Genomic DNA, 22,836 nt, shown 5'->3' on the forward strand with positions numbered 1-22,836 from the left:
TTTTTTGCTGTGACTTACACCGCAAAAATAAAAATCAGATATAAAGGACAGGATACAAAAACAGGGTCACCCTAACCTATAATTTAGCTATTTCAAGGCTGAGCAGAACCAAGTGTGCATAGTTATTTGTGCTCTCCCTGCTCTGGGGTCCACCCCCATTTGATAAACTAGCCCTTATGACAGTTGTTTGTAACACTTGCCAATAAAAAGGAGAAGCTTCACATCTTTAGCGGAGGGGGGCGTTTACTGAAAAGAAACTTCTTGCTGTATTTCCCCTCCATGCATTGAGTGCATTATGCACTTTGAAACATTCAGTTTAAAGACCCACACTTGCAGTTCCCCCCCCTTAGACAATCTTCTGTGCTTAACCAGAACAATTAAAAAAATCAAATCACTTAGCTATTGATAACTTTGGAGGCTATCATGAAATCAGCAGCACAAACCAAATTGAAATGCACCCTGCTGCTTGATTCCTTTATTTATTTCAAGTGTTGAAGAACAGATAAGGCCATCAAAATGTCACAGCTCAGACAAAACAGCTCTGGAGTTCTGTTAAAATTAGGATGCCACCAGGGCATTCTGGGAGCTGCACTTTCATTGTTGTGTTCTCAGTCGTCCAACAAAAAAATTCCAGGGAAAAAAGGGCTGCATCCTTTACAAACACCTATTAATCATGGCACATTGTCCATTACGCCAGATCTTTTCTTGGGGTCCGGTTCAAGGGAAAGGGATTTCCTGTTTGAAGACTGATGAGTATACAAATTCCATTTTCATGAAATGTTTCATCCGGAATTTGCTGTAAATGCTTCCCAACGTGCTAAAAATAAAGGAAGGTGTGTACACGCTTAGGGACACTTAAGACTTTTCTGCAAGGAGCAACCAAAAGTCTGGGCACATTGTTGTCATTCTTCCAGCATTGACTGGAGGCGAATATGTGAATCACAACTAGTGGCGCTGGAGAAATTCATTCGGCCCATGCTTTTAAGCAAACTAACCTTAACACGTGCTCTCCAGCAGAATACAGTCGTACCTTGGAAGTCAAACGGAATCCGTTCCAGAAGTCCGTTTGACTTCCAAAATGTTTGGAAACCAAAGCACAGCTTCTAATTGGCTGCATGAAGCTCTTGCAGCCAATCGGAAGCCACAGAAGCACTGTCTGATGTTCGGTTTCCAAAGAATGTTCGCAAACTGGAACAGTCACTTCCCAGGTTTGTGGCGTTTGGGAGCCAAAACATCCAAGTACCAAGGCGTTCAGGGTCCAAGGTACAACTTTATGTGGAGTGGACACTGTTATCCTTTGGACTGTGCAAACAAGCTTTTAATACAATCGAAAACCAAAAAACAACAACCCTAGGTTTAAAAAATATAATTAAAGACAAGAGCAAAATAGGATCACAACAACAGTAACTTAGCCCAAACCAATTTTTAATGGTGAAAATGTTAAAAGGCTTTTCAGCTTGCCTTTTAAAGGGAGGGGGGCAATCAAATCTCTTTAGGGAGAGAGTTCCATGACATGGGTGCAGCAGCTGATAAGGCCCTGCCCCATGTCCCATTCAGCCACAACTCTGAAGGCAAGAAGGCATGGATGCAAGAAGGCAGTGCTGAATACAAGGTTCACAAGGAGAGAAGGAGATGGCCGCCTTCTAATTTAGGCCTTGTCTAAGAGTATCTGACAGCTTCTGTGCTTTGGACTGATTGTGATGCAGTGAAGATGAATAAAACCTGGTCTATAAAAATCTATATTGTTGACACATCCCAAACCTGATGTACCGGTACTTTTTAAAAAAAAAAAAACAACACACTTTTTTTGCACTTTCTAGGAGCACCATATCAACAGGTTTCTTCTGAGGGAGGAAGGGGGTGAGTATAACAGCTCGGATGATAGGCAACTAGGGATGTAGTAAAGGGCCCGTCCATAGTTTTAACGAGGCGGAGTGCTGGAAATTTATTGCAGCCGCATTTGTGCCATTATTAAGTTAGCCTTTGTTCTGCCAGAACAGTTTTTAAAAGATTCCATTTTCTGCTCAGCTACTGCAAGCCGGCAGATGTGTGCTGCTTTGTGCAACTTTCACATCGGCAGCCCTGTTTGTGGGACTCCTCTCTTTCCTGAGACCACCCAATTCATTGCACATGTAGCTTCAGATGGATTCAAGATCCCTCTGGCCTCCAGAAAAGAAAAGGAAGACTGTAATAATAGACTAACCCACCCAGTTCAAAAGACATGATCTAATACTGGAAGAATTGGCAACCTAAAAGTCGCTGCTGTTATGGAAGCTTTGAGAAGGTGGCTCAAGAAACGTATTATGCTGGGATTTTCTCTCTACGGCACTTAAAGGAGCATATACAGAAAGCTTTAAACAGTGCTTTTTGGGTTTGTTCTTCGAAATTCCATTTATCTGGGACGTTTATAAAGTACAGGATAAGGGGATAAGGCTGCGATCCAGCTTCTGGCGATGTTTCTCATGATTGCAGCTGGAGAGGCAGTGCATTTATCCCTGCCAAAGGTCTCTGCCATGGATGCATTCCTGCAGACTACAGTCATAACTTAGAAGTCGAACAGAATCCATTCCGGAAGTCCGTTCGACTTCCAAAACCTTCGGAAACCAACAGGTGGCTTCTGATTGGCTGTAGGAAGCTTCTGCAACCAATCGGAAGCCATGGAATCCCCACCGGATGTTCTGCTTCCAAAAATAATTCACAACCTGGAACAGTCACTTCTGGGTTTGCGATGTTCGGGAGCCAAAATATTCTACTAGCAAGGCGTTCGACTTCCAAAGTACGACTGTGAGGCTTCAGCTAAGTTCACAGACACGGTGCAGTTGGGGATCCCAGGCAGGCAGGCTTAAGGTTCAGAGGCAGAGGGTGTGGTCTATGATGAATCAGGCTGTAGAGCACGAAGGCATGGAAAATGAGAGGGATGGAGCAAGTCTACTTAGCAGCATCTGCCAAGGACCAACTGAGCACATGACTTGGGATATTGCTGTTTTATTAAGTCTTGTAGCGTCTTGATTGGTTTGAAGGGTCAGTGGACAGTATCCATGCGGGTATTGAAATCTAGAGGATATAACTGAGCCACGGAGTTTAATTTGCTGATGAACCAGAGTGTTGATGATATAGATGATAAGGCACAGGAGACTTGCTGCTGGAAACTTGGATTCAAGCTCACTACATTTTCCCAGCCAGCTTGCTGTGGTGGCTACATTTGCATGATGAAATGTCAGCTGAGTAAGCCAAGACATGCATGAGCTTCACAGCCACTTTGTTTTTGTAAGCCACGAAGCTACGGGTAACCATATCTTCCTATGATGTCTGAATCAGGAAACCAAGGTTAACAGATAAAATATGGCTTCCAGATCCTGGCTTCTTGGGAAGCTATTTACCCTAGTTGCCAGTTCACACATAACGGGAAGCTGAAGTAGCTTAAGCTTCCTGGTTCGTATACTTGCTTGTGCAAAGGGAGCATGTAGGTTGTGTGTATCACAGTTTATAAGCCAGGATTTGATGGTGCAAATGCATCCACCGTCTTCAGAGGGAAGCCTGAAGTCATCCACGGCGCCTTCAGATATTCCTGAGTTCTGGCAACGTCAGAGAGCATAGATGAAGGTTTGCTCAGATAAAGATTAAGGTGCTCTTGATGCCTTTCCCACCTCTCCATCACCTGGGTTCCACTCATCTTCATAGGCCAGCCATTGTTAGATGTCTGCCCTCTATAAAGTTTTCAGAACAGATTTAACAGATGTTTCCTGATGGCAATTTCTTCAATTTGTCACAGGGAGCTGTGATGAATTGTGGAGCAAAATACTGTGAAGTGGCTTGAAAGCAGTACATAAAGATTCATAGCAATATGTTGAATTTAACTGGAATACAAAATTGGTGATAAGAACTGCTTTTTTTCAATATCGTCTTTAAAGTTCTGAAAAAGCATGGGAATGAACCATCTAGCTCAGAGGGAAGCCAGCGCGGTGCTCTCCCAATCAATGTTGGGCTATTGTTCATGCTGATGGGAGCTAGAGTCCAGGAACATCAGGGAGGCAGTAAATTGAATCTCCTTCGCTGATACCATTAGAAGACAGTTGTGAGTCCAAGTTGACCTTTAAATATGATGGAATAAAATCCCAATTTTAGGCTACTAAACTTTTTATTTATTGTATTTTTAGCCCTCCAAGGCAGTTTACATAACGCAATATAAAATGCATTTGAAATCACCAAACAACATCCATACAGTGCCTGGAAGATGAAAATGCGGTTCATTTAACTATCACTGATGTTAAGATGACTAACTTTATTGTATCCGTGTAATCTGTCCAAGGGCTTTTTAGTTTCTACTGAGATTGTTTTATTTTTGTTTATATATTTAATAAATTTTGTTTGTATTTGTTGCATCAGTAACAATAAAAATGTGGGAGGCTCGGCAAAAAATTTTTTGAATCTGAGTTAAAGCACAAGCAGAAATAGTTCAAAAACATAGCATAAGACAACTGTAAATGAAATTAGCAGTTTCAAATTTAAAACATTTAAGGAAAAACCAATTTGGAACACTTTAAGGTATGCTTAAAGCTTTGCATAGAAGAGGCGTGGTTCAGTTCACTGAGGAGGGAATTCTTTAACTAGCGGGTCACCACTGAAAAGAGGGGGGGAAATATTAATATAGAGAGTGGAATTCAGTGTTGCTACTTTTGATCCAGTAGAGGTGCCCACTAACATGTGAGAAAGGGAGACATTCCCCACCCCCACCCCCACCCCCACCCCCAATTCTTGCTGCAGCCCTCTCAGCTCTATGAAAATCTGCTCCAGAGGGTTGGGGGCTTCAGGGGAGAACATGGAAGGTAGGGTGGGGGCTTCAGGGGAGAGAGGGAATTGCAGAAAATTACCTCTTTCTTTTATTCATACACCTCCACTGGATTATAAGACAAGCAGAACAGCAACATTGGATTTCACCCATGGAAATCACACAAGAAAAGAGTATCAAGCAGCGCTGATGGACTTAAGGATGATATGCATCAACATATTAAAGCTACTCATATAATGTCACTTATGAAAGGCAGCTAATGCAATACACAGGCATTTGCTTTGATTTCATTTGCACATCTGTTCCTTCCATTGTGGCGAAATATTCTTCTGCTTTGGCAGGAATTGCAAATATGGTCACAAGAATTACATAGCAGTTTCCCCAGTAGCTGCCAGTTCACAGCTATACAATCCTTAACTTCTCTTATTGGATAATATAATCCTGTGCTTTGAAAGACTCTTGGATTCACTTTTGCAGTTCTTTGCCAGCACCTGAATTCTTGCCGCAGCCAAGAGTGTTAAAATGCAAAGGAAGTATACTTCAAAGTCTTTGAAAGGGATTTTATCATTTTATTTTTTTAAAGTAAACAAAAGACCCTTTGCTTGTTTGTTTATTACAACTATTAATTACTCTGTAGGTCTAGAAGACTCTTGTTTCCAAAACAGATGTCTTATTGGTGGTTTTACCTGGACACACACACACACACACACTTTTCCTAGTTTGGAAATGTTAGAGAAAAGACATCTTTTTCTGCAGCTGTAGGGTGTTCTGTTTTCCTCACTCTTATTAATTTCAGTTATAGACCTCTGTTCAATAAAACTTCTAGGGTAGTTTACATAATACAGTAATCAATAGTCCAATAGGAACCTGAAAACTCCCCCCCCCCCAAAAAAAAAAAGTTTCCCTGAGATTAGACCATCCACTACAGTCATAGTATTTAGGTGCCTCCTTTAAATATATATATATATATATATATATATATATATATATATATATATATTTGCTTTCGTAGATTTTCACGGGTACAGGAATGCAGGTTTTGGTGTCCTCGGGTGTCTTCCCGTGTATATATATATATATAGCCAGGCATTTGGTGATTAATTGCACACTGCTACTGAGAGTATATTGCTGGTATGGATTTATTGTAACCTTTATTTCTATTTCATGGTTTTGTATATTTATCTGGTCTTAAGGATAGTTGTTGGGATGCAGGTGGCGCTGTGGGTTAATTCACAGAGCCTAGGACTTGCCAATCAGAAGGTCGTGGTTTGAATCCCTGCGACGGGGTGAGCTCCCGTTGCTCGGTCCTTGCTCCTGCCAACCTAGCAGTTTGAAAGCACATCAAAGTGCAAGTAGATAAATATGTACCGCTCCGGCAGGAAGGTAAACGGCGTTTCCGTGCGCTGCTCTGGTTCACCAGAAGCAGCTTAGTCATGCTGGCCACATGACCCGGAAGCTGTACGCTAGCTCCCTCGGCCAATAAAGCGAGATGAGCCCCGCAACCACAGAGTCAGCTGCGATTGGACCCAGTGGTCAGGGGTCCCTTTACCTTTAAGGATAGTTGTTAGTTGCCCTGAGTGATATATAATAACAGACAATAAATGAATCAGTTCTATAGAAATAGGTTTCACTGAGATTGGTCTGTGGGCCCTTTTTGGGTACTAGCTCACAGTCAACACATAAGGGTTGAAGATATTTGTCAAAGTTAAGAGTGCAAGTAAAATATGATCTACTTTTATTTTTCAGAATGACCAGTCTATGCAAGATACACAGATCATAGGGGGAGATGACTTCTCAAAGCTGGCTGGAAAGGTTTGTAAGATTTTTTAAATAAAACGAGGCCATTATGACACCCGGATCGGACTAATACCGAGATTCAAAGATAGCATGATTAGGGCAATAATAAAACCTAGAGAGAAGCAAAAGAAGCAAGATGCTAATAATTACCTTCTCCGAGAAAGTCAGGGCAAAGAGAAACATTCACCTTGGTTTCAGCATGACCAAGGGTGCAGAATCGCAGCTGGGTCCACAACTACTATCAGAGCTAAATACATACTCTTTAGTAACTGGATATTATTGACAATGAACATGTGAGCTACTGATAAATATCCCGAAAAGGATTCTAGCCCCGCATCCTGGAGGAAAAGACATTGTCTTCACATAATAGTAAATTGTCATTTGCACTACATGCCTGAAGTGGACTTGCACAGCCAGGTGGAAAAATTTGGTAGTGTTTAGTTTTGCTTTCAGAGAATCTTGGCTCGTCATTGCATACTAACCAGAGATAACAGCTTACCACAAGCTCTCATGAGCTTCTACACAAGCCAGTTCCAAGCCATGGGTTATGGGGTTTGTGATCAAGCACAATCTCCGGTTTGTATATGACAGCAAGCCAGGATTCTGCAGAAGCAAAACTGAAGTGCTAACCCAGGGTTGGCTAGTCTGTGGCCCTCCAGATACTGTTGGACTGCACCTCCCATGATTCCTGACAGCAGGCTTTGCAGGTTGGTGATGATGGGAGTTGAAGTCCAACAAAATCTGGAGGACTACAGGTTCCTCACCTGCCACACAGTGTTCACAGCTCAGTCCGGTGCATGTCTAAGTGCCATTGCATTCTGTAGTGCTCACACCCAGGTAAGTTGGAGCATTCTTCCCTGCCACCCCAACAGACCTTCCTGCACGTGTTAAATAATTATGTGCCTTGCTTCAACATAAGCCAGCATGAACATTGTCATAAACTGTCACTAGATAACTGAGAAGCTGCTTTTGAAAAGTAAATGTTTGATTCAACGCATGCAGTCAGTCTGCATAAAGGCCATTTCAGCCAGTTCTTTCAAGTACTGTACTTATGTCCACTCAATTTAATTTAAACAGCAGCCATTTTTCTTTCTTTCTTTGCTTTTCTCAAACTGGCAAAATAGCTGCTTCTAGCAAAGGGGCAGCTAGAAATATTGTTTTGCCTAGATATACAGTGGTGCCTCGCAAGACGAAAAGAATCCGTTCCGCAAGTCTCTTCGTCTAGCGGTTTTTTCGTCTTGCGAAGCATCCCATTGACGGCTTAGCGCTATTAGCGGCTTTTAGCGGCTTTTAGCGGCTTATCGGCTTAGCGGATAAGCAGATAAGCGGCTTAGTGGCTTAGAAAAAGGGGGGGGAGGAGAAAAAAAACCGCAGGAACTCGCAAGACATTTTCGTCTTGCGAAGCAAGCCCATAGGAAATTCGTTTTGTGAAGCACCTCCAAAACAGAAAACCCTTTCGTCTAGTGGGTTTTCCGTCTTGCGAGGCATTCGTCTTGCGGGGCACCACTGTAATCCTGTTTTACAGAGTGCCAAAAAAAAAAAGGACAATATGTGGAATGCATGATTGCATTTAATATGCCTGGAGCCCCCCCACATTCTATTAGCTATAATAGCCACAGAGTGGTATTCAGACTGCAGGAAAGGAGGTTAACCCTTTCCAACCATCCTGCAGTCATGCTATTCTCCTCATGAGTAAATCTACCATCAATTGCAGCTTTTCACCCAGCACAAATGGCAACATAGGATGGGTCATTTTTAGGAGACTACAGCATAGAAGGGAAGGGTTAAACACCCCCCCCCCAAAAAAAAATACATCATCATCAATATCCTGCTCCTGCTCTCCCACAGCTTCTGTTTTCAAAGGCGGAGGCAAATTGAATGCAATTGTCTTGTTTTGGCACTGAATATTTTAATAGCACCTTGGTTTTGACAATGGTAAATCATGGGATTTGTCAATGATTTGAATCTTTTTATGTGCTGGAAGGCTGATAAGCAATTTATTTTCATTTCCCCCCATTCTGCATGCACATACTGATATTTAAAAAAAGGGAAAATAAAATATTTTTGTTCAAGGACAAGACTCTTTTAATACTCTTTTAATCCAGGCCTAGTTATACGCTGAATCACTTGAGGAGGAAGGATGACTTTATTTCATTAGGCAGATGGTCTGTGTGGGAAAGTGATCAAAACGGCAAGCCTCAGGATGAATTTGGGCAGGAAACCACTAAAATTAATTTACACTGCAAGTGAAATTACTCTTGTGTTAATAGTAGGACTGGTAACTGATTAAAGACTTTTAGTTAATTAATCACCTGACTTTTAACAGATTAATCAATTACATTTTAATAAATTGTCCTATTACCAAAATCTCAGTGTCTTTTTCTCTTATTGAAGGAACTGCGTGATAACTTCATGATTTATTTAACAAAAGCTATCTACCATCCATTGTCACCAGTACTGTCTAAAATAGCAAAATGCAACTCAAACTGATTTTCTTTTATATGTTGCCGGGTGGTATAAGAAATGGTTTGTGAGAATTATTGCGCATCAGTATTATGTCAGTTGTTACATGATTAGTATGTTAGTACCAGAACCAGTGTTTAGGTTTGCAGTGTTGAGTGTTAAAAGAGGCAAGCCTTCCTGGATCTAAAAGAGGGATTTTCAGCAGCTGTAGCTTGTTATGCAATCTACACCCACAGCAATTCTCTCCATTTGGCCCAGGGGTGGCTAACCTGTGGTCTCCAGATGTTGATGGATTCCCATCATCCTCAGCCAGTGTAGCCAGTAGTCAAGGATTGACATTTGGAGGGCCACAGGTGAACCCCCCCCCCCATTTTATAAACCTGCTTCCTATTTTCATTAGCAGTGCTGGCGAACAGAGCATAGGTTGCAATTTCTTGCAAGGATGAATTAGCAGGTTCTCACCAGTCCCCCCATCACATCTGCCTACCAGTCTTACTAAGGACATTACGTGTGTTCCTTACAAAGATTATGTAAATGTACCAGGTTTATTATAAATATCCTCGTTGTTCAACATTGAGCAACCTTTGAAAATCTGCCACAAACAGAACGCGGTTCATAAACTCGATGTGTTTATTTTCATCCTTGCTTACAGATGACTTGAATAATGCCAGCTGACAGGATTAGATAAAGCTTTATATCCTTTTTCAGAAAACCTTTCCCTTTCCCCCCATTTTCTAAAAAGAGGCTTTAAGCCAACTTTTGAGATATATTAAGGAATCAAAAGCTGCATGGAGCTAAATATTAACTACCTGTATGGTGTTTTGTGCCTGAAAGGTTAATTTTGAAGATCTACTTGCTACAAAAAAAAGAACCCTGCTGGGTTTTGTTGTCAGCAGTTAGCAAGAAAGCTTCGGTGTCAACAAGACTTCAAAAGTATACTGCCAGAGTGTGGAGAAAGAGACCCCCTGTGGCATTCCTAGTGTGCCAGCCAAATGCCCTCGAAAACAGTGGATATATAAATACGAAAGAGAGAGATGGACTGCAGTTCCCATGGTCACTGACCACTGACCATGCTGGGTGGCGTTGATTGAAGTTGGAGTCCGACAACATCCAAAAGGCCACAGGTTCCCCTCACCTGTAACTGCCTGCCCAAGCTGGGAGTCAAACTACAGTTAGGTTAGTAGTGTGTTTCAGCTACCACACTTAGGAGAGTGCACATTTTTTAACAAAAGCATCCCCTGGGATCTGCTTTAGTTATTTCCTCCCATGCCATTTACTTGCATTAAATTGTCTCCCCAACGCTGTTATTTGTCCCTGAAGGTGTTATTTGCTGAGTCAGCCTCCCAGCCCCTTTGTGACTATATTTGATGAAGGAAAAACATGTCCTGTGTAGAGCACAGTCATAGAAAACACACTTTTTATGTGCATAAAACTACTTGACATGTAGATTTAGCATTACTAAAGTCTCAGCAAGAAATAGTCTCAGCAAGAGTGGCGGTGGGAAAGCTGTGGCCTTCCAGATGTTGCTAAACTACAACTCCCATCATCCATGACTGCTGGCCTGTGAACCTTAGGGCAGCCACAGGGATTTTTTGGCCCTCCAGCAATTTCTGGCCCTCTAGAAATAGTTGGACAACTCAAGAAATAGTTTCACAACCCTAGCCAGGGATTGGTTAGGGATTAGATTTGGAACCCAACAACATCTGGAAGACCACAGGTTCCCCACCCCTGCCTTAGAACTGCAATTTGCAAAGCTTTTAGCTTGAGCTCCTGGCCTCCTGTACCAGATCTGCAGCCATCATTTATAAAGGTTAGTCAATGACTCAAGCTATCCTGGATCCTAGTTCCTCCCAGCCAGTTCCTGGCCAGATAGCCAGTTATCTGCTTTCCCAATATTTGATATGAACCCAGGGATTCAGACTCCTTTTGAGAATGCCAATTAGGGAGTGTGAACCTTTAAACTACGAAAACCACCTATACATTTTAGTTGTCTGGAGTGAGCCAGCAGTAAATCACACTGTGCAAGCTGGAGTTAACTCTTCATTAGCAGAAACAGGAGTGTCAGGCCTAATGAGCCCAGCAACTCATCTCTGGTAGGTCTTGCTCGCATGAAGCAGTTGCTGAGACTGAAGGTCTTCCCCTCCCTGCAGCTGCCTAAGTGCTGCTCCTCACCAGCAATCTATTGCTTTTTTCCAAGCAACCAGAGACTGCGTCTCCATGTCACCAACCTCTCCTCTGCCCTTTTCATGCCTCTTCTTATTCTGGGAGACAAGCATGGAGGGGAGCTTGTTGCAGTAGGAGAGGGAGACACCCCTGACTCTTCACCAACCTGACTCATCCCTGCCTCTTGGCCTCTCTCCTCCCACCCTCCTGCTTCAGCTTCTGATGCTGATTCTGGACTGCTCTCTGCCGCAGACTCTGCCAGCTCACTGAGCCCTGTTCCCTCCTCATCTTCTGACACCTCCTCTTCCCACTCTTCTCCCTCTGACCACTCATTGTTCTCCCACCACTCCTCCCCGGGATCTGAGCCTGCTTCCCTTGGTGGTTGCCCAGCTGGTTCCTCCTACCATTCCTCTGTGTCCAACCAGTCCATGACAATAGTGCCTGCAAACATGGTTCTTATTTGGGGAGAAAAGAGCCCAGTCTGTGCCCAAACAAAGAGCACGAGAAGGACACCATTAGGCATGTCAGATTTTAGGAAGGGTCTGTAAAAAAATAAATAAACCTCGCTTCCCTGTTCAATTGCCCAGGAGAGAGAAAGTGGGCAGCTTCATCTGGCTGCTCTGATTGCAGGGAATCTGTTTCCTGACGGAATTCCTTCCACCGCTCGAAAGCCCACCTTGCCTGGCTCTCTTCTTGTCATGCAGCTGACAACTACCTGCCTACCTTCAGCAGATATAATTAGCATTGTTACATTTTCTGCAGCAAATGAGATGACTCAACACCTTCTGAAGCAGAACCAAAAAAGAAAAAGAAAAAAAGGGATGCTACTGGGAAAAGGGAGAATCAATTTGAGGTATAGCCAGCAGGACCCACGTGTATCATCTTTCATCATGGAGCATCTGCCTTCTGTTCATCATTAGCAGCATGAAGGTTACTGATCTTATTGGAGCTGTCACAATGGAGCTGAATGTTCTGATTCAGATTTCTTTTCTCTATCACTTTTTTAATCCTTCTTACCAGTCTAGGCTGCATAGACATATGTTCTTGAATTAGGAGATAAATATAGGGATGGTGGGGGAGGGGTTTCTTGCAAATTGAACTCTGGCATACCTAAGAGAGTGGCATGAGGGGGGGGGACCCTTAACCAGATATTTACTACACACCATTAAAGCAGCGCTAACAGAACCCTTAGCTCACAGTTGTAGAACATACAGAATACGTGAGTGCTGTTCTTTGTGTGAAGGGCTGTGGCTTAGCAGCCGAGCATGGCCAAGGCCTCAGGTTCAACCTTGGCATCGCCGGGTAGAACTGTGAGAGTACCCAGTGTGAAATTATTGAGAGCCGCTGTCAATCGATGCAGGCAGTACTGATCTGCATGGACCCAATGGCCTGACTCTGTATAAGGCATCTTCCAATGTTCCTTTGTTTACTTAGAAGTCACCTGTATTCAACGGAGATTACTCTTTGATATGCGTGTGCAGGATTGCAGCCTCACAGTGCAACTTTAGCCATGTCTACTCTGACGTAACTGCCATAGAGTCCTATAGGGCTTGCCCCAGGCAAATGGGTGTATAGTACTGTGCAGCAAATCTCCCATTCTTTTATATTTATTTGAAACCGTTATCCCCCATCTGTGCTCGTTCAAGGCAGCTCAAAGCTCACACCATAAATTAGCAAGCTGAAAACATCAAAACGCTAAGACAACAGTAAAAAAACAAAACACTAGCAGCAGCAAAGATTGTTTAAAAAGAAAAAAAGCAGATGCACATAAAAACTAATATACCGTATTTTTCGCCCTATAGGACGCACTTTTCCCCCTCCAAAAATGAAGGGGAAATGTGTGTGTGTCCTATGGGGCGAATGCAGGCTTTCGCTGAAGCTTGGAGAGCGAGACGGGTCGGTGCGCACCAACCCCTCTCGCTCTCCAGGCTTCAGGAAGCTATCCGCAAGCCTTGCAAGCCCGGCGGGAGTTCCCGCAGGGCTCCCTAGGCTGCAGATATCAGCCTGCAGCCCGAAGCATGGGGCGCACTCCGGAGGGCGCCCCGTGCTTTGCGCAGGTGTCCGCAGGCCTTGCGAGCCCTGCGGGAGTTGCCGCCAGGCTTGCAAGGCTTGTGGACAGCAGCCTGTTTTGGGGGCTGGGGTTGGGGGAAGCTCAGGCTTCCCCTGCCCCAGCCCTGCGGCTGGGGGGGGGATATATTTTTTTTATTCATTTCCCCCCCAAAAAACGAGGTGCGTCCTATGGGCCGATGTGCCCTATAGGGCAAAAAATACGGTACCTTACAAACCAAAAGGAAGCTTTTACTAGCTTCTGGATGCCATTTAAGGAGAGAGCAAATCACACCTACTTGGGGAGAGGGGTCAGCAGCCAAGGAGCGGCCACAGAAAAGGACCTGTCACTGGTCCCAATGAAGTGTATTTCAGGGGGGTGCTGGGATACAAAAGAGGGCCTCTGAAGATGATCTCAGAAAAAGGGTAGAATTGTATGGGAGTTGAAGTCAGGCCTTCAGATATCCCGGTCCCAAAAGATATTCAGTTGCCTCTCAGGTGAAGCCCAAGACATTCTGCCACCCGAGGCCAAGGGCAAGGTGACCATCCACACGTACAGGGAAGCCAATATTGGTGACGGGACAGATCCACCACTGCACCTGCTAGCTTGCGGGGAAAGGTCAGGGCAGCTCTCGGAATCTGCCACCTGAAGCAATTGCCCCATTCACCCTAAGGGTAGGATGAGGTAGAGAACCCTCCAGATGTTATTGGACTGCAACTCCCAGCAGCCCAGCCAGCATGGCCAATTGTCAAGGATGGCAGGAATTGGGGTCCAGCCACATCTGTAGGACCTTCAGGTGATGCAGAGTAGCTCTTTGTTCCAGTGCTCCACCTACTATTAGGAACTCCCTACCCCACTAAAACCTTTTCAGAACAGCAATTTATGAAGATACGATCAGGTGAATTCTTCTGATTTATATAACTAGCCATATCTGATGTGAGTTTTGGTGTGTGTTTGACTGTATCATCCCACTCTGTTGATTCATCTGCTGACTCATTTTCGTTTATTAGTAGAACTGCGGTGCTAGGATGAGCTGTGAGTGAGGAGGTGGCATGGCTTGCACCTGGTGTCTTGATTCTGTGATTAAAAAAAACCCGGCCACCTCCCAACACAACATGGTGCACAGATTTTTGTAAAAATGAACATGGAATTATCTGAACGGCTCCGGAATGATTAAACAAAATGCATGGCTTAAACATGAGCAGCAAAAATAAAATGCAGGGGCAAGACAAGAAACAGTAAAGACACCCCACGCAATTGTAAATGAAATCCATTTGGCAAAAACAATTTTGGTTGTATTCAGTAAGCTGGTTATATTGCTCATTACCAGACTCATAGTTCCAAAGCTTTATTTTGAGCCTGGTTTTTGGTACACGGCTGATTACACAAAAGCTATCAAATCTTAAACGTTATCCAGCTATTCACTGTCCTTTTATCTGTGTTCAGTTTCAGACTATTTTGCTGATGTTCACTGATAAGGTGCTGCTGCACAAAACCTTATTGGTGATATGCTTTCAGTGTTATTAAAGTCAATATAATGAAGATTTAGGTGTACGTTGCAGCTTAAATATTATATTGATAACCTCCACAACCATTTCCCCAAAACATACTGCTGTCACATCACAGATTAATTTATGTATATAAAATTGGCTTTGAGAGCCTATAGTTGTACATGTTTACCTTTGTACATGTTATGATCAATCCTGACTTATGTTAGTCACACTTGGGTCCTACTGAAGTTTGCAGATAGATTTCATTTGGAAAAGTGCAACTAACTTCGGCTGGAGCAAAGCCAGTATATTTTTCCATGGTGCCACGTACCACTCTTGATTACTTTATAAACATATATATATTAATCTTATTGAAAGTATATCCTCCATTAAATGGTTATGGCTGAACTGCCTGATCCCTGGCCTCAGTTTGGATGTCGGGAACTACAACAACTCCAGTTCCATTTCCTTGATATTGTATTATGAATAAGTCAGTTCTGCTCCTTCAGTGTCCTTACAGAAAGGGAAATGTTCTCATTTTGCTAGCCCATAGCCTCAACATCACAGCCTTCTTGGATATATCTTATAGCCTCAATGACATAGCCTTCTCAGATATAGGTGGGACTGCCACTCTTTGCCCACCAGCACCCTGTACATTTAACAGTTTAATGGTAGATTAAAATCCAATGGGTGCATCTTTTCCGAGGGTAGAGATGCCACAATAGAAAAGAGATTTCTGTCTATTGTGCAAATTTTGAATGCTTTTTTTTGGGGGGGGGGAGTTGCAACCAGTTACATTTAACAGGCACAAATCTAGCACAAGCAGATTTGCTGTTCATGAAGCAGTATTAGAGTAACACCCCCTAGGTAAATGCAAAACCAGATTTGTGAGAGTCAGAGGCTGGCACAATTAATACCACATAATGATTAACACAGAGATGGTTGGTGTTCACTCTTCATGATTACAAAGCCTGGTCTCCTCAAGGGTTGGTTTGCAGCTACTAAGAAGGCCCTTTCTCGACTTCCCACCAAACATGCATCAGAAGTTGTTGGGACAGAGAAAAGGGCCTCTGCAGAATAATTCGATTTGCACTGCCCTGACCTCTCTGGTGCCTCGCCCTTCTCTTCCTCCTGGTAAGCATCAGGGATCCACTTTCTGGAGAACCAGCGGTACAACTGCCTGCTCCCCACAAGCTTTTGCTTCTCAACATCCAAGAAGGCTTGTATGGAAGAAGGCAGTCTTTCATGTTACAAGTTGCAGCCAGAGGCTTTACCTTGCACTTCTTGTTCTTGCCGTAACAAACCATGGTTTGTTGTTATGTCTAAATCCGACCATCTTCCTGTGCTCCAGCAAGGAACTGCTTGTAAGTTTGGCCAAGAGCAGGACCTTCCAGCCTCCTTTTTCAAGGATTTCTGGCATTTGGAGCCCAAAGAGTTTCAACAAGTGGTGCCTAAGCCTGGCATCAGGGTGGAGTTGAGAAGAGGACTTTGGATACAATTCTTTCACCAAAGTCAACAGCAGCGATCTGCTGTAAAACTTGTTAAGGCAGGCAAGTTAAGATTGTGTAACTTTACAGCATGGACGCGCCATGTTATTCAATTTATTAGAGGACTACCGAAATAGAGTTCTAGTTTATCAACATGGCAGAAGAATTATCACCAGCTGCACATGAGCCTGTCATTGGCTGCAGGTTGATTTCCTGTGGAAAGAAGCTTGAAACGAATAGAAAATATATGTCTGGCCATCTGGAAGACAGAAAACCACTTCTGAAGTATTCACTGCTATGTATTAATGTCTCTACCCTTGTGGTCCTTTCCAACTCTACAATTTTATGTTTCTCTTTAGAAATATTTCATTAGCTAATCCTACCCCATTTGCTAATATTGCAGTATTATTATCTCATGGCTTGAGTATTTGCAGCTATTACAGGTCACATTTCACCGTGTAAGTCACATCAGTAGCATGTAAACAGGTTTGGAAGGTAATGACCTAATTCAAATGATCCTATCTCAGTTTAACGAGCCAAGATACTGAATTGAATAAACTTGTACGTATGATCACAGACTCTTCTGCCTTTCCTGGGATGCTGCAGTTAAACCAGGGAGTTGTTAGCCATAGTTTCCCATTTTATCCAAGACAGGATTATCAGGTTTAAAACAAGCTAGGATCTAAATAACATCAGAATGAACATCTGGTTTGTTGTGGAGCTGGAAACCATATTTTCTTGCTTGAGATGAAGCTGTAGTTAATTGAAGACTTCCATATGGCATGATAGATAAGATGATGATCCACCAAAATAACCCTTGTGCTGATAGTTCTTGGCTGTTAGCGATGGAAAGTTGGACTGTGCCATTCCAAGGTCACAATTTACTTTAACTGATGTCATACACTGCAAGTGTGTGCTGGTTTCATTGGGACTGTTCATGGTGTGAGGTCCTCCTTTTCAGGGATGTCTCATACTACCTGGCCTTGAGAAGCTTAGGGGCTTGCACCATTTGAAGAACGCATTGACGAGCCATTCTTAAACCCCCACCAGTAATATTGAGATGGTATTGCTGGCTTACGTTATAGGGCCGTTGAATTTGAGATATAGAGTGGGTCAAGCAGGGGTGGGTAACCTGGAGCCTCCAGATGTTGGGCACCAACTCCCATCAGCCAGCAGAGCCAGTGGTCAGGGGCAGTTGAGGTTGTCATCCCAACATCTGGAGAGCCACAGAAGTAAAACAGGAAGGATTTAGAAAACTGCAAACATTGGGATGAAGATGGTTCACCTAAGAATTTGCAATAGCAAAGACTTAACTTTCCCCACTCATCCAAGGCAGTTCAATAAAAGTAATGCATTTAAATATTTATTCAATATTGTTTAAGTAGTATTTGGGAGATCTCAAGTACACAGTAAGGTTCTGAAGCTAGTTGCTTGGAGACATTCTAGCAAGACTAATACAAGCCTATTGTCAATCAGAGTACATCAGGATCCTGAGGATTTTGTATAGTCTCTTTTCAGTTGCCCAGTTCTCATATCAAATAAGAAACAAAATTCTTCCCCAGCTGCTGTCAAGTAAGGAAATAGTGGCCAGACCTTCAAAAGATAGATTTTTGGGGGGGTTAGCAAACAGATGTCAAGAATATTACTCTGCTCAGCAACTTATGCCTTAGCATTATCTAAATCTCGTAATGCTATTTTGAGTTGGCTTGCCTCTTGTCCATTGTAAAACACTTGCAAGATAACAGGTTCCGTTATTAATTGTTCAATGTATTGTATTTTTGCATTCCCGCTATGGCCTTTGGCAAATACGGAAATAAAACTGAACTGTTGAGATGAGGCATTTCCTTTAAGAGAGGTTAGGTGTGCAAAGATAGATCAGAAGTCCAGACATACATACATACATACATACATACATACATACCTAATTTTATTTGTATGCAACCTTTCCATAGTTCAAGCTTGCTTACAATAAGAAAAAACGTACATCATTACAAGCATAACAAAAGTAGTATTAAGCAATAAATGATACCTCAAAAAGTTCACAACCAAATTTAACAATTTCCACATAAATCATAATAAGATTAAAATAAAGGTATCAAAAAAATAATATCAATAACAGCACCTCCTCCCCCAGTCCTCTAAACAATCCCTCAACCCAAGAGTCTGTTCAGCAGTCTCAGCTTCTGCAGCTGGAGTCAGGGCCCCACCCTCCTAAGCCAGATGGGGAAAGCATGCAAGGCCGGGAGCAGGTCTTCCAGGACTCACCACCAAGACTGCATGAGAGAGGGGCTGAGAAGATGGAAGAGGCAAATGGAGACTCAACATAACAGCAGGTTCAGCAATACTTGTGTTCTGGCATCCTGAAAATTATGGATAACTTTCCGAGGGAAGTGAAAGATCTCAGGTGGACCTCATTGGGAAAGGCCTGTCAGTCCAAAAATACAACATGCAAGAACCTGGTAGCTTACATTGGAGCAGGAACGTAGACAGAGCCTAGAAGAATTTGGCGGTTCAGGGAACAGAGCCCTGCCTAGAAGCTGTGTATATTCCTGCTGGCAGAGATGATGGACCTGTGGCCCTCCTGATGCTGTTGAACTCCAGTTCCCATCAGCCCCAGTCAGCATGGCCAACGGCCAGGAAGGATGGGAGTTGGAGTCCAACAATAACTGGTTGGCCACATGTTTCTCACCCCCTGCCAATCCCTGTAAATATAACACACACACACGCACAAAGTTGCCAGGCCATCGTTCTTAATGCTTGCCAGTTGGCGGACCTATGTATGAAACAGTTATACTGAACTGAGCTATTGGTCTACCTAGCCCTATGTGTTGGCTGCTCTTTCATGACACAGCTCTAAGCAGTGGCACTTTCCCAGCCATGTTGTTTCTTAGCTGGAGAGGCCAGGGTTTGGGCCTTCAAAGTTCTGCATACAGAGTGTGTGTGCTGTGCTGGTGGGAATGAAACTATTCCCGTTTACTTCCCTCTCTCCTTCCCTGGTAGGAGACCAAGTCACCTCTCACTGCAAGAAAGAAAGAACTGGGTCAGAGCTGCAGGTATAGGGCAGAAGCAGGGAGAGTCCCCTTGTTGTCTGCCAGGGACAGAGACTCTCCTTGCTCCCAGTACTTGGTTGGTTGGCTTAGCCGGGGCCACCCTTGCAGCTCTCCATCATCAGATCTCCCTTTTCCACCTCATCCTGGAGAAGACCCAGAGGACATGGACTCCCGTTCTGCTAGTGGTTTGCTGTCGATTCACTTTGTTCTCCTGCCTAACCAAATTTCTTTTTCTCCCCCTTGTTTGTTTGTGTTTCAGAACGTATTAATTGTGGAGGTAAGTTCATCTATTTGGATTGGCTAAAATGGGTGGTGGTCCTTTTGGTTACAGTACGTCTTGTAACACTTAATGTATGTAGGTGCAGATATACAAAGAATCCCATGAAGTCAACAAAAACCTTGCTAGTGCTTTTCGAAAGCCGTTTAGCTAAAAGCTGTGACACCTTTTATTTTGGACTATGAAAAAGACCCAAAAGAGGCTAATTCCTCCCCTCCTCCCCCCAGAAATTAAAATAATAAAATGGTGTTGATGTTGCAGAACTTTCCAGCTATTAGCTAACCAGGTCAGTTTCAAGGCTCTTGTGTTAATATACGAAGCCCTGAACAACTTGGGTCCAGGATGCCTTAAGGCTCACACAAGTCCTTATATCCCAGCTTGATCGCTGAGATCATTTGGAGGAAGACTTTAATTTGTCCCCCATCTTACAAAGGCTCAGCTGGTTTAAACTTTATTCCTTCTTACTGCACTTTCAACTTCCTGTGAAAATTATTTTGAATTGTCTTTAATGGTGTTTTATTGTACTTGCACATATTGTTGTGTACCACCGTGATATTTTATATGAGTAGACAGCATATAAATACTTTTATAAATAAATAAATGCCCCAACTCCACACACACACACACACACACCGGCCTCCTTTTACCTTTCATTCTCCTGTGGTGCAATGGGTCTGTGCGTCTGGCTGTTAACCAGAAGGATGGTGGTTCGAGCCCACTCAGGGGCTGTGGGCAGGATTCCTTCATTTGCAGGAGGTTAGACTAGATGACTCTCGGGGGTCCCTTCCAACTCTACAGCTCTATGCTTCTATGCTTTGCAAAGGATATCATTGGAACCGGAAGAACAATGAGAGCTCTCCTCAGCAAAATTGAAAAATGCAAGCCCAAGATGGTCAAGGTGGCAAGGTAAGTGTAGTATTTGGGAGGGACCACATCTCAATGGGTGGAGCAGCCTTCGATAGTGTGGTGCCCTCCAGATGTTTTGGACTACTAGTCCCATCAGCCACAGCCAGCACAGTCAATGGTCGGGAATGATGGGAATGGTAGTCCAACAACATGTAGAGGCTACTGTGCAGGCTACTGCTCAGAAGCTTGTCTCTTTCTCTATGGGAGGATGGCAGAGGCAGCTGACTCAGCTGATAAGGGGAGGGGAAAGGAAATCCTTTTGGGTTTGCCCTTGATGAGTCTTCAGACATCTCCGATGGAGGGGAAGTGCACTCATTTACTCTTCTGCTGAAATTGGGGTGAGGTGGAGAGTTTGCCAAGCTAAACAGACCTCACCAGCCATGCATGGTTACCCATCAGAGGCTCAATGTATCTCTTGTTTTTGCTACCTGTTTTTGGAGTGTCAAAACGGGGAATGGGGTTGGTTCTCAAGCAAGGACCATAATCAAAATAGTGGATAATATTGAGCTTGATGTACAATTATCTGACCTGGGAGGCCATAATATATGGCTGTTGGGCTGTGGTTCAGCTTAACGTTAGGACATGGTACCCTCCAGATGTTGTTAGACTACAACTCCCATCATCCTTGTCCATTGGCCACGCTGACTATGGCTGTTGAGAGTTGGTGTCCAACAACATTTAGAGGGGCACCAGGCTTAGCAGGCTGCAAGTTGTACAGGCTTTTAGGAAATGAGAGATGGGGACAGAAGAATACATCCAACCAAGCTAAAATGTTCAGGAGTTATGTGAACAAACCCAGCTTTTTAAAATGTTTACAATAAAAAAACACATTTTTGTTATTTATTTAATGATAGTTTGCTGGTGAAAAGAACATCTCAGCCTAATGGATACAGACCGGACTGTAAGTGCTCTCCTGTGGATTTTCTTTGCTTCCTGATTGTGAAGTAGCTAAAATGTTCCATTGTTCCTGTTTTCATTAAATAGGCAAGACGTAACACACCCGGTCCTTGGGGTGTTGTTCAAAAGTGATGCTAGGAATAGCGTCTAAACAATGGAAGTGCCACCTTGATCAGAACTATCAATTGGGGGGGGGGGACAGCTTCCCCTCCACTGTCCCTATTTCATTATAGACATGTATGAGAGACATTGTGGGAAATGACCACCTTTTAAAACCGATTTCAGAGTTGTGCCGCTGTCAAGAATCACAAGCTTGACCTTGCAACCTTCACAGCACTTCTGTTTCCAAGAGTGTTTGGGGTTAAATTGTGGCACTTTAACACCAGCTTCAGATAAGTTTAAAAGTTGCCCAGTAGGTGTTCCTTGCAACACCCTGCATTTTATTCTGAGATCTGAGATCTTATAATGAAGGACAGTATATAAATCTCATTTTTAACAAATGCCCTTAGCATGTCTGTTGGCCAAGATACAACACACTGTGGCTTCAAAGTCATACGTTGTCCAACTGTATTCCAGCTGCAGACAACTGCTGATTGTTCCTTGAAGCTGTCAGAAAAATCATTTGGGAGTTAACTTCCCTGGGGACATAACTCTGTTTGGGTAAGAGCTGTAGTTAGCAAGCTCTATATTTCTCCCCCCCCCCCCTCAATATTAGCTAACAGGATTCCTTTTAGACAGAATTGTGGTCCTTTATATAGCCTAATTGGGTACATCTAGACAGCTCTGCTTCAGCTTCAGTAAAGTGTTCCCATCTCAGAGCCTCAAACTCACAGACACTGAGATTTGGCTCTTGTATACAATTTCCAGGTCAGTGAACTATTATATAAAGGAAGTGTCAGAGTTTGTATTTTTAACAATACAGACATTTTGCCCTCTCTCTCTTCCAGATTATGGATTTGAAATTCCAAATTTATTTGTGGTGGGCTATGCTTTAGACTACAATGAGTACTTCAGAGATCTAAATGTAAGTGTCTCCCACTCTTTGCCTCCTGAAAAAAACACACACTTTTATAAACTATGACTTTGAAACCCAGCCAGTCTAGAACTGGGTTTCCTCTTCTGTGGCTAACAGTAAAAAAAATGTACCCTACTTCTGCAGCGCATGGTGTTTTTAAATCCTTATCCTGCCTGCCTTCATGTACAATGGTTTGCTTCATGAATAATGCTAAACCATAGCTTAGCTGCGGGAAGCCTTGGGCTCATGCTCTGCTCTCCACGCAGCTCTGAGGAGAATGGAAATATCCATTACATAAGATAAACACCTTTTCCAGCACTCATACTTGCAGCGTTATTTCTGTCAGTGGGAGAATGTGATTTATTTCTGTCACTCGACACAGCACACTGGAGTGATCAGAGTGCAGAATGTGGCTCCTCCATAAACGCTGTTGGTTGACTTTGTGGGTTGTGATG

The 22,836-nt window shown here is 43.3% G+C and overlaps 1 protein-coding gene across 2 annotated transcripts in view; it reads left to right on the forward strand.

The window, feature by feature from the left end:
- The window catches only part of PRTFDC1 (phosphoribosyl transferase domain containing 1), a 49,635-nt gene that overhangs the window by 21,625 nt on the left and 5,174 nt on the right, over positions 1 to 22,836 (forward strand). For both annotated transcript variants that reach the window (XM_083705137.1, XM_083705136.1), the window contains exons 4-8: positions 6,536 to 6,601; positions 19,546 to 19,563; positions 20,387 to 20,469; positions 21,324 to 21,370; positions 22,314 to 22,390. In XM_083705137.1, coding sequence (XP_083561263.1) covers positions 6,536 to 6,601; positions 19,546 to 19,563; positions 20,387 to 20,469; positions 21,324 to 21,370; positions 22,314 to 22,390 — 291 coding nt within the window. The remainder of the gene's footprint in view (positions 1 to 6,535; positions 6,602 to 19,545; positions 19,564 to 20,386; positions 20,470 to 21,323; positions 21,371 to 22,313; positions 22,391 to 22,836) is intronic.

The sequence above is a fragment of the Podarcis gaigeae genome (genome assembly GCF_964106915.1).
Source record: "Podarcis gaigeae genome assembly, chromosome: 12".
Taxonomy (NCBI): Eukaryota; Metazoa; Chordata; class Lepidosauria; order Squamata; family Lacertidae; genus Podarcis; species Podarcis gaigeae.